Below are 12157 nucleotides of genomic sequence, written 5' to 3' on the forward strand. Positions count from 1 at the left end.
TTCGAGGCGCGGGAGGGAGCGGGGAGCCGCCCGGTTCTCCCCTTTTCCCGCGATTTTAGGGTTTGTATTTCCATGGTAACCCCATGGGAGCCTGGGCAGGGGGGCGCTGGGCCGGGCTCTGCTGGGCCGGGCTCTGCTGGGCCGCCCTCTCTCAAGTGGGCCCTCTCCTCTTCCAGGTCACGGAGGCGCCATCCCCAAGCTCTGAGACCCCCAGCTCTGAGACCGGGCACTTTTCCGTACGATGTGACGGGGAGAGATATGACGACAGCCTCCCGGAGATCCTCCCGGCGTGTTCTCCCTGAGGTACAGCCACAGCCGCGCTCGTCGGGCCCGGTCGGCGCTGGCACAGGGGCACTGACATTTCGAGCGAGTGTTGGGGGTTTTTTCCTGACCCTGGCACCTGTGTTAATGGCAGCCAGGGTGTGGAGCGCTGAAGGATCTGTTGGTTCTAAAAACCACGTAGGGTTGCGATGGTTCCTGAGTTTATAGATGATCCTAAAATGGTGCGCGTGGGCAAATGTCCCTTCTTGCCTTTCCTTACTGTATTTTTTCCCAAACACAGTGTGACCTGTTGAGAGAAATACCCATGTCTGTAAAACATTGCACTCTCAACAACAAAACCCCCTAATGTTGCCTGTCCAGTTTTGGTCTTGGCATTTCATTGATTCTCCTTTCCTTCTCTGTTCTCTTCTCTATAAATACTTAACATTTAAAGTGATCTCTAAGGTCCCTTCCAGCCTAGGCCATTCTATGATTCTGTGATTTCTGTTACGTAACGTTGCATGACCCAAACATGTAAAGTATCTGTTTTCAAGTACATCGACATATTTATTTGACTGTGGATTTGTGTGTGGGGGTTTTTTGAGAGTTTTTAAAGCGGAGGTGGTGTGCTGACTTCCCTGCCTTAGCTGTACCCTCTCTGGTGGAGTCCTGAATGAGAAGTCGTCCTGTGGACTTGTGTGCAGCTGTCGCCCTGTGCAACCACAGCTGCTTTGCAGCCGCGTGGAAAAAGGGCTCTTACTAAAAAACCTGACTGCAGTATGTTAATTGTTGTTGTGGCTGCAGTAATTACTAAATTAGCCTGAGAGCCTGTGTGACTAAAAAGTAGTCTAGACAAAAGCTATAGTTCCCTTGAAATCCTCTGGGCACAGGATGGTGCTTCTGTTGGGTAGGAAAACAATGCCTAAAATGAGCTAATTGACAGGAGATCTACAGCTGCCCAAGCCAAAGCTGATGTGCATCGTGTGGGCAGCCTCAGCAGTGAGGTCTGAAGGCTGCACGCTGAGAATCAGCTCTGCCTCTCCCATCCCATTTGCCCAGATTTGTCCTTGATGTCCCTGTGTCTTCAGTACTGTCTGTCTTTGTGGGAGGAGTCTGGCATGTGTACGGAGGAGTTTTGCCTTCCTGTCGACAGCACGGCTTCAAGGGAGGAGAATGGGATGTATATTTCCAGGATTGAACAGGGGTATTGTGTGCCTGAGAAGTGTCAGGAGCCTCTAGGGAGAGTGGAGAAAGCGGACCGTAGGCCTGTTCTTTGGCAGTTTGAGTGGGAAGAAGTTGGGAAATGGAATTGTGGGTGTCGTTTCTTCTTTTGGGGCAGCAGCTCTGTGCAGAAACCACTTCTGCTTTCCTTCTTTGGACTTTTGGAGAAATGAGGAGCTGTGAGTTTCTCAAGAAGAGTGAAGGTCTGCAAACATCTTATCCTCCTTCCAGGCTGGCAGCTCAGTTTTCTTTTGGTTTCTGTTTATTTATTTTTTTAAATTCTGTCTTTGTTTTACATTCGTTTTTTTGCTTGTCTTATTTTATCAATGTGGCATAAACAGAAAGGGTGACCATGACTAGATGTTCTGCGTAAATATTTTTGGGACCTCATAGGAGGTCCAAAGAAGTATTTACCAGAACATCTAAGATTTGTCTTCCCCATATTTTTAACTTTTTGCACCTGCTTTATCTAGGTGCTAGGTTTGAAACAAAGATCTGAGTATTCTTTTCAAAAAGTAAAGAATCCATAAAGTGCTTTCCTCATAGTCAGGAACGGTGGATCTGTTTACTGATCAGATGTTCCAAAATACTCATCTTTGGATAGAGAAAAAGCTCAGATATTTCAACTATTAATCTCTTTGTTAAAAAAGGAGCCGCTTTGGGTGTGGGGGTGCATGTTTAAGAGAGGTTATGAGAATTGGAGTAGCATATCTGGCACTTTGTGATATCTCAGAGAGTTCCCTTCAGTTTCACGCAGTTACTGTCAGCAGCAGTGTAAGACCTTCCTTTTATTTTTTGGCATTCTACAAGTAGCATAACCATACTGGGTTTTTTTAGAAGTGTTTATTCTTGTAAATGGAAGCTGTTTGAGGGATGAAAAGGAAGTGATGTGAGTAGAGGTGATCCATTTCATCTGATCTTCTGTCGGGCAAGTGTTAACACCGCAAGAACTGTCAACAGAGGTGGGTGGCGCTCTCTGTTGCTCACCAAGGGAATGTTTGGCTGGTCTTGTTTGCTGAGTACTTGCCCTCAGTCACTACAGAGTGACTTCCTGCCTCCCGCTAGGGGACCAGCATCCTGTGTCGTGAATGATACGGTTCTCCTGAAAAAAAAATCACATTTTTAGAAAAGTAGTTTCAGGTTAAGCAACTGAGCCTAACCCTGCTGGAATAGCAGGTGGAGAGCCTGCACGAGGAAACTTGCTGTTGGAGCAGATTGCCCTGAGCTTGTCGAACTCCTTCCGTGAAGTCGGGACCTTGGTGTTACAATTTTTTACTCTGGCTGGTGCAGTTCTGCAGATTGCCCTGAGCTTGTTGAACTCCTTCTGTGAAGTCGGGACCTTGGCGTTACAATTTTTTACTCTGGCTGGTGCAGTTCTGCCTTTCCTCAAAATGTCACTGCTCTGCAGTCTCTGCCTGTGACAGAGTTCTCGCTGGAATGCCTGCCGGGGCTCCCTGATCCTTGTGCAGCTGTATGTACCTCTGTGCAGCTACACGAGATGCTCATATTTCACCATTTTCCAAGGGGATAATGCACACTAATGCTGATGCCTGAAAAAAAAAGAGTACAAAGAGATTTCATGCTCATCTCGTGTGGTAGTGTGGGCAGCCAACCACAAGGCCTTTTCTTTTCCGACGTACGTTTTTACTGCTTTGTTAATTGTTTCTGAATGATTCTACCACCCCTGGTGTGGAAGAACTTTGACTCATAATGACCTAAATAGCTGTAGGAAGGTCTGTTTGTCCAGCACAGAAGCTGCACCTCCGATTTCAAATGAAGTGTTCAGGGCTAGGCAGTTAGGTTTCCGGGTGAGAGGAAGTGCTTTTGGTACATCAGGTATATCACAGATGTTTCGTTTAATTGTTTTATTCAGGTACTGAATAAAACAGTGAAATAGTACTTTTAAGACAGTGAAATAGTACTTTTAAGGCAGATAAATAGGTTTCCAATTTTTTACAAAATGATTACACTTTGTATATAATTCTAAGTAACTTGTGCGCACACACGTTCAAATAACAACACGTTCTTCAGTGATGGGGCTTTTGGGGGATCTTATTCTTGTATTTAAATAAATGTGCAGCTCAACTAAAGATTTTTTTTTTTGGGTCTTTTTTTTTTAAAAAAAGAAATCTGCTCTTAAGGTGACTTCAGCTGCAACGCCAAAAGAAACCCGTGAAAAAAACAAAGTATTATGAAAGTCAGATGCTGTTCTACCCTAGCCTTGTAGTGTACCCACAGTGCCTTGCAGTGGGAGTACAGCTGTCCTGTTCCTTCTCTGCAGTCAGATGCTTTTTTTTTCTTGCCTGTTTCCCTGTTTGAGGAGAGCATTTGGAGATGACATAACGAAAGAGACAATTTAAGGGGGGAGGATGGCGGCATTCCAAAAGCTGTTCAAGTGCTCTTGCTTTTCCACAGTCCCCGTTATGCAGTTTGGTGAGGAAGTAGCACGGTCTGGCTCAGCTCAGCACTGCCCAAGGAATTACAGAATATGCTGGGTCGTAACAGCGCGTGTGGCTGAGAAGGGCTGATGAGAAATGCAGATAGTTTACGCATAGTTTTCATTCTGGTGAGGCTAATCTGGATGTTCATCGCTCGTGCTGACTTTGCAGAGAAGGTGAGAGCGTAAGATTGGGGATAGTATTGAAAGATACGCGGAGTGCACTAAAACACCAGTGGAGTTACCAATACGAATATCTGTATATTTGTTACGCTTTCAGAAAGGCCAGGCTGACACTCTCCCAAGTTGTGTAAGGAGATTTGATGTTGGAGTGTCCACCAAACGTCAGTGGCTTGCCACGGGGACGAGTGAGAGCTCTCCCGTGACTTCAGCCTTGTCACCCCCCCGGCAGTCATTTCCTTCTTGCTCTGAAACCCCAGGGTGGGAACAGGTGGTCGGAAAGAGCTTGGCGTAGCAGAACAGCCAGCAGCAGACAGCCTTAGCCTCATTCTCCCAAACTGCTTAAACGGTTCTGCGGAGAGGTGACCTTCTTGGCTTCCGCACAGCGAGAGAGGTGTCTGTCTTGGGGCAAGCGTGGAAATGTCAGCCCGAGGAATTAGCTGGGTGAAAGAAACGGAAAGCTTGCGTTAGCCCGGGCTGGCTCACCTTGTGTTACAAGGGTGGTGTGGACTTTGCTCATACCCCGAGTTCCTTGTTACAGGGGTAAGTCCTGCTGATTTAGCAAAAAGAGCTGTATAATAACGGAGTGGGAAACCTAAACCTTTGACGACAGAGTAAATATATTAGACCAATAATAGGCCGGTTGTTTGCAGTCAAAGTCCTGGAAAGAATCCCTTGTGTATTTTTCTCTTTATTAGTTAGATTTCAGTTATCTTTTCCTTAATATCTTCAGTATTTATTAATTCTTCTAGAAATGACGAAATGTTTTTTGCTTTACTGTGACTTGTGGTTTGCTTCTGGTGGTTTTCTATTCCAAAGGGCTTTTGGTAACCAGGACATGACTTCAGAATGTTTTGATTTCACTCTGTTGTTGCCAGACGAAGCCATGAGAAGCGGCGGAGGCTTTCATGTGCTCGTCGCCTTCACAGAGAAACCTCTTGCCTTACCTTTGGGCTGCAGAGCGTGCCTCTTGAAAGGCACCTAGCGGTGTCCTGGCGTGGCTCCATGTTCCGCTTGTAGGATTAGTTACCTTATCAAAACTACTAGTTTAAGTTGAAGTTATTACTAGTAGGTTGTAGACTTATTTTCATTTGGAAGGGAAAGCGCAGAGAAAATACAGGTTTCCTTAGCGCATGAATTGAGGCTTACTCCAGGCACCTTGCAGGGATTGTGCTGGCCTCATAAATTCTGATTTGGATTGTTAATACAAATTACAGCTTTAGAAACTGAAGTGTGTGCATGTGGAAATTCCCAATAAAGGTGATTAATTTGTGTAAAACTGTTAGCTTAAGTAGGAAATAGAAAATTGGTTGATAACGCTAATGGAAAACTGTCCAAAACTGAGGAAATACCAAATTAGTGTCCATGAATAGGTGACATTTAGTTTGCACCTTCTCTTAGATTGTGTTTATATAGAGAAAATGCTGGATGTTTTGGTAGTGAGGACTTGCCATCTGAAAAACAAAGTATGCGCCTAACGGTCTGAAAAGGGAAAGGCAGATTCTGAAGAACTTTGTGTAAGTCTTAATACTTAGAAAACGCAGGCGCAGGAGTTGTAACCATCCTGTGCGGTTACTTCCGAGTAATACGCTGTGTTGTTGTGGTGCTCTGCTGAAACCTCAGGTGTGAAACTCAAGAGTCAGCAGAGCATAGCATGGTTGTCACAGAAATAACTTCTTAAGAATTCCTGTGATTAATTAATTCCTAACAGCGTCGATGATCTGCTTTGCAGACTGTACTGTATCCGGGCGTGTGGTTCTTGCCATCCCGGTCATTCCATGCTGTACGTTGTACAACTGCGTCATATCGTAGCTGCTGAGCTGGTTATTGAACAAGAGGTTTTTTTAGAGGGAGCTGGAAGATTGTTGAATATGAGATGTTATTTTTTATATGTTCAGACTGTAAGAATACCATAAATTCAAATCATCAAAGCCATTTTCGTTGTTGAGATGGTTCATTTTCTCTTAAAATTTTTTTAGTGTTTGACTTTGGTATTAAACCATTACAGTTACACTGTAATTTAATATCATTTTATAAACTAAGGAAATCAATACAATGTGTGCAAAATAGATTTAATATATTGAAGGCATGTTGCAAAATCAGCTATCATCCTGTATTTCCGTCATTACCCTTGTATCTAACTCCTAAAGGTTTTTTACTCTTAGTTTAATACACATTGTGAGACAAAGCGTGAGTGAATCGTGGTGATTGCTGGGGAGAGCAGAGTTAGTCTAACCCAGTTTTAATTGTATATAATTTAAATATTGATGTCATCAAGCTACACAGTTGCATATTCTTATTGCTGCACATATGCTCTTCCAAGTCGGAGGCTCGGGGGACTCCCCATGTTGTAGTTCATTCTGCACAGCTGGTCAGTTAACCCCAGTTACCTGCATCTCACTGACATTTGAAGTTGAACAAGTTAAAATATTCTGCAGTAGTTTTGCTCTGTGTTAACACTGAGTTTAACTGTTTTTGGCACATTCAAATCAGCAGATATGTACGCTGTCGCGTGTTTTAAAATGCCGATTCGGAAGGCAGGTTCTGGATTCGTCTGCCTATACAATGTTTCGTCAGGTAGCGCGAGGAATGGCTGTTTTGTTGGTGGATGAACGAAAGTATTTTTCGGTTGTGGGCAAGGTTGCCGTACACCGAAGGACTCGGGTGTGGGGCAGGGCTTTTGTCTTCATATACACGCCACGTATTCCTTCGTAATTCAGCTTTAGTTTGGGTAATACTGTCCAGTTTTCAGTCTCTCTTTGGAGCTGTGCGCTTGGCTAATTTAAGCGCTGCCGTTTGAGGAACGCCTGCTTTGGGGAAGTACAGATGCGTTTATTCCAGTGCAAATGCGGCTGTTCGGTGGAGTTAATTATCCATAAGGTCCTGACTTGTGAGGCTACTAGAATAGCTGTTAACTATGAATAATTTAGTACAGCAGCATATTGCGTGCGACTTCAGAAGGCCTCTGCCTGTGAGTCTTGCTTGGAATCCTCTCAGTAGTATGAAGGTTACTGCCTGCATTGATATTTTACTGTACTCTTTTCATTCCATTTTAAGATTTATCGGTGTACAGAGGGAACGTGAATATTTTATGGGAATAAGTAATAAAAATACCCGTGCAAGAGTACATGTAGTTTGTTTTTGAAAAGCTGAGATATTCAGCTAGTCTTCAGTGTTAAGTTGTCTTTTAAATTTATTTTAAATCTTGGACTGGCCTAATGCAGGTAGCATTTTCTTCACTGAGGTTCATGGAGTCGAGACACTTAACACCTTAGAATATGCTTTTAAGCAATACTTCATTATGGGGAAAGGAGAGAGGCTTAATGAAAGGCCTGCTAGCAAGAGTACAAGATTTCAGTGCTTTCTACAAATTGCCTTAGTTGCTCATACGTCTGGCTAGAGCAGACTGTGTCTCATATTGCAAAATCTTTTTCAGGAGAAAAACTGCAAATACAGAACTTTGAAGCCATTCCAAGTGCAGATAAATTTACTCTATGCCTTTAGGATTCCTGATTGTTACAACTTAGCACTGGATGTGTTTTTTAAGAATGCTAAAATGATAGAGTTCTATCATTATCATAAACTAGATTTTTCACAGAAACACCCAAAAACTTTAGGGGAGAGCTTCATGAAGAGAGAAATTGCTTTGGAAATGCAAAGAGGAGAGTGTAGGAATATGAACGTGTGACAGAAGCAGTAGAGGTAAAGTTTCCTGTAGGGCTTTTTGGAAAGAGAGGCTGATGCTTTATGATATTTATGGGAGGTCTGTGAGATGTCTGGAAAGGTTTTTTTCCCTTCCTGACTGCTTCCAGATTTTCATTAGTCCTTCTGTTCCCTAGTAAGAAAGCCTATGAGACAAATTCTTGGTCTTTGTGCAGCATTTTTAGAAAGGGTTCTCCTGTTTTCCCCCGTTTCAAAAGTAATTTGAAAGAATTACAGCGGAAGCACGTTGTCCTCCTTGTCCTGCTGCCTTGGGAGGAGGCGAGTGAACGTCAGGACAGAGTTTTGGCCAAATACCTGGTTTTGTTAGTCATTATGGGCCTGTTCCTTGGAACGCTCTGTCATAACTCTACGTATCTCAGCTCGTCGTTAGAATTGTTTTGTAGGACACTTCCAACCTCATTTAGAAAGTAGAACTTTTTCATTTTTTTTTTTTCCAACTGAGGTTTGCTGTAATGTATGTGATGCTGTTAGAAGTTGACACGGTGACGTACAGTCATCCCTTGGTGCCCGCCTCAGCGATTGAAGATCAAATAGGCCTTTTATCTTTTAGTGCTCCTTCACAGGGTGGTAAGTAATTTAGGTGTTCCTTAAGGGCTGGTAGTTAAACGCTAAGATCTTGCTAGATGTGTTTATTTCTCTTAAAGACGAGGATTCAGATTGGTCCCTTTGAACGGGCTCTCTTTGAGCCGTACATTACAGAGAAGTTTTAATAAACCCTCAAACCTCGAATAGTTCTGCAGTTTACTACTGATTCAGCCGATACTTTGATGGCAATGCAGCTTTGTTTACAGATGGAAAGAACTAATTATGTTGTCCAGCCCTGGTGTAAAATTTTTAAGGCCGTTTATTTTCAGATTGGGAGCTTAAAAATCAACTGAAAATCAGTGGGACTTCCCTTGCTCTCAAGCTTTTTGATCTGTGTTTTAATTGCATTCTCTCTGCACATACTTTTTTATGCTGAAATAAACTATAGTTTACTGGGGAGCCATGAAAAGCTGGTCTGTCAGTTCTCCTGAGAAGTGGTAAAAGATGCCTGTGTTCCGTACAGAGTACGTCTCGTGGTATGCTGGTGTTATTCTGATTCTGATTCGTCTGAAATCTGATGATTTCAATTACTATCTATCATTAATGAGGTGCTGTATCTGTGGGCAGCTGCTGCTGGGCTTGTCTGAGTCGCGAGCGTGGGTTGCAGAGCCCTCCTTTGGAGAAGGGGCAGCGCACCCCCTGTCGCTGGGGCCCTCATGGTAGAGCAGCACAGCAGGGTGAGGGTGCAGAACATCCCCCCTTTCACAGCACCGCGCAACGCGCCGCGGTTAAAGCTCGGCGAGCGCAGCCTTTGCGGGCATCTCGCGGGATGCTCTGCTGTCCCGCAAGTCGAGCCCTTCCAGGAAGCCTCTCAGAGGTGAGCACGGGCAGCTTTTGCCAACTCCCTTGGCTGTGGCTCTGCACTGGTTTCCAGGCTTTCGATCCCGGCCCAAGCTCACCATGTGGATGGGATACTCTTCTGAGGGTTGTCTTACTGCCACCAGTAGCTAGTCTGGGATGAAGACTGAGATCTTCTGTCTCGCTTTTCCTGGCTGAGCTGCTGTGGTGAAGCCCAGCCCCAGGACAAGCAGAAGCGCCACCGTGGGCACCAGATGCTCCCTGCAGTCCCTGAGCATAGTAGGTAGGAGGAGAGAGAGGGTTGAAGGCTCCGTATTTGTCTACCCAAGCTTCCCTGTGTACCTGTGAAGAAGTTCTGCTGTGAATGTGTGCACTGTGGCTGCTTTCAAATGCGAAGAGGGTAGATTTAACAAAGAAATTCTTATCTGTGAGGGTGCTGAGGCACTGGAATGGGTCTCCCAGCGAAGGTGTGGATGCTCCTCCACTGGGAGTGTTCAAGACTAGGCTGGATGAGGCTTTGAGCAACCTGATCTAGTGGGAGGTGTCCCTGCCCATGGCAGGGAGCTTGGACCTAGATGGTCTTTAAGGTCCCTTCCAACCCAACCCGTTCTATGAAGAAGTAGTGTCTGAAAGACTTTTTTTTTTTAAAAGAAAAGTATGATTTTATTGGTGGTGTGTGCAAGAACAAACTATCCTCCAAACACAGAGGTGTGGGAGGAAACAGACTATGTTTTGTTATTTTTGTGTTGCTGGTGAAATGTGCCAGTTGAAGTGTTGCAGTTAAAAAAATACTATGTAGCTGGTGGAGTGTCATAGTTTTGATATAATCTGTTACCAGAACTTGATTAAAGCCCTGATACTTACTGTTTCTTATTTAGCTTGTATCAAGTGGTGATTTTATGCAATGGCATCGAGCCACAGTTCTTCACCAGTGCCTCAGTCAAACAGCAGTGATGCTTTCTTTAAAAAGGAAATGGACGTGACGAAACGCTTTCGACCTGTGCAATCACTGCCTGACGTGTGTCCCAAGGAACCTACAGGTAATGTGCAAGGAGAGTGAAAACACAGTTAAATTTGCTAATCCCTTCGCAATTGTTTGCTCAGTTTTTCTTGTATGTTGTGTGTAGTGTACTAAGCCTTATTTCAATGTGTGCTGTAATTCTGCTTTATAGCAGCGTCCCGTTGGAGCGGTGGGAGAGCCTTCCTGTTGGCAGCTTGGTTTTAGGTGTCCGCGTTATGGCTGAGGTCTCGCTTGTGTGGTTCCACACGGGAGCTGTGACCCACACTGCATGCAAGGAGAGGGTATATTCTGTCAGGTCCTCTAACAGACCTGCCCAGTGGGCTTGGAGTCCAGCTGCGTTACTTCTGTGAAATAGCCCAGCCTTCTTGTAGTGAGAAACGAGGCCAAGAGCTCTCTCCAGTGCTGCCGTAACTCTCTCGCGCTGTTGTAAAACCAGGCTTTGGTCACAGTTACAGCTGCTGTGGTGTACAAAAGCTTAGTTTATTAAACGGAGTAGGTGCGATGAGATTTTAAGAATTATAAAATATATTGCTAATGAATTTCAACTGTCATTCTGATAATTAACATACGTCAGCAGTTGGATTTTTTTTCCCTTCAGTAGCAGCTACCGTTCTTGAGCTAAACATTTTATTATGAACACACCACTGTGTTCAAAACTTGTGTTGGTTGATCTAGTAGAAGAAATGCAAGTTGAAAGTGTTGCAGAAGGAAAGTATGCTGTGCCTTTTGCATAGATAATTCTAATCCACTGTGTAATTGTGAAAATATGGTTTGCTTAAGAAAACCATTTTTAGCAAAAATACAACTTTCAGTTTCTCACCTTAACAAACTGCCTTGTCTTTTGTGCTACAGGCGATCCAAATAATTTACGCGACAGCCCATCTCTAGTTGTGGATCAGCACAGATGGACTATTTTTCATTCCAAAGTCAATCTCCCAGCAGCATTAAATGATCCTAGGTTAGCAAAAAGGGAATCTGATTTCTTTACAAAAACATGGGGAGTGGACTTTGTGGACACTGAAGTCACGCCTTCATTCTACCTCCCACAGATCACCAAGGAACATTTTGCATTATACCAACAGGAAATCACGCCGGTAAGAACCCAAAATTAGAAGCGTGTAGTACTAGGGGCCAGAAGGAGATTTCATATCTTTCTTTTAATTAAGAGATTGTCCCTGCTAGCTGGCTGATAATTAATTTGCTCTTCAGTGCTTGTTGGCTCGTCGTTAGGCATTTCCCATTTCATAATCCTAGTATTTGTAGTAGAAAATGCTATCTAAATTCTCTCTAGGCAGCTTCATGTTTTTTGAGTTTGTATTTCTGAATACTGAGCTCAAGGTTTACAGCTCATATTTGTTCTTTCTGATTATTAATTCTTTTTCTGTGAGGATTGTTTAGTGATTGGGCTTTACAGTGCAATATAGCTTTTTTAGACCTTTGGACCAAATATAAAACATGACCGTGCGCTGCAAGGATTGGAGATATTTTCTAAGATTCTCTAATTTAAACATTTATACATGAAATTCTTAAACTATAAATAGGCCTATTATCTCCATGATTTCTTTTATAACAGGAAAGTTTAAGCTACATCTAAGGACGCCAGGACCAGTAGGAGACTTCTACAAACTCTTAAAATACAGGTGTCAGTAAGTATGTAGTATTCATTTTTTTATTTTTATTTTTTTGGAAACAGAAAGAACATGTAGAAGTCTCCCACTGTTTTCTGCTTCCTTGGTTTGTAGCTTTCTTGGGTTTTTTTTTGCTGGTACAGAATTGGCCGCAAGAAGTGTTACTTGCGTAAATCATAGTTGAAGTGTATGAAAGTTAATTGACTGTAACTGAACTATTGCCGTTAGTTCACACATTGAACATTTAAAACATTTAAGAGCTCATCTGTTAAAATTAGCATGTAGTGCAGTGACTGCTAAGGG

The 12157-nt window shown here is 43.5% G+C and overlaps 1 protein-coding gene across 2 annotated transcripts in view; it reads left to right on the top strand.

Annotated features, from left to right (window-relative positions):
* The first annotated feature begins 10083 nt into the window (after nt 1-10083).
* Nucleotides 10084-12157, top strand: part of VPS54 (vacuolar protein sorting 54 homolog (S. cerevisiae)) — a 38745-nt gene continuing 36671 nt past the window's right edge. Inside the window, exons 1-2 of one of the 2 annotated variants that reach the window (XM_009877607.1) lie at nt 10084-10245; nt 11079-11320. In XM_009877607.1, the coding sequence (XP_009875909.1) occupies nt 10110-10245; nt 11079-11320 (378 nt within the window). In that variant the 5' untranslated portion in view covers nt 10084-10109. The remainder of the gene's footprint in view (nt 10246-11078; nt 11321-12157) is intronic. The other variant, XM_009877609.1, reaches the window with a different exon arrangement.

This window comes from Apaloderma vittatum, unplaced genomic scaffold, assembly GCF_000703405.1.
Source record: "Apaloderma vittatum isolate BGI_N311 unplaced genomic scaffold, ASM70340v1 scaffold6911, whole genome shotgun sequence".
In the NCBI taxonomy this organism is placed as follows: domain Eukaryota; kingdom Metazoa; phylum Chordata; class Aves; order Trogoniformes; family Trogonidae; genus Apaloderma; species Apaloderma vittatum.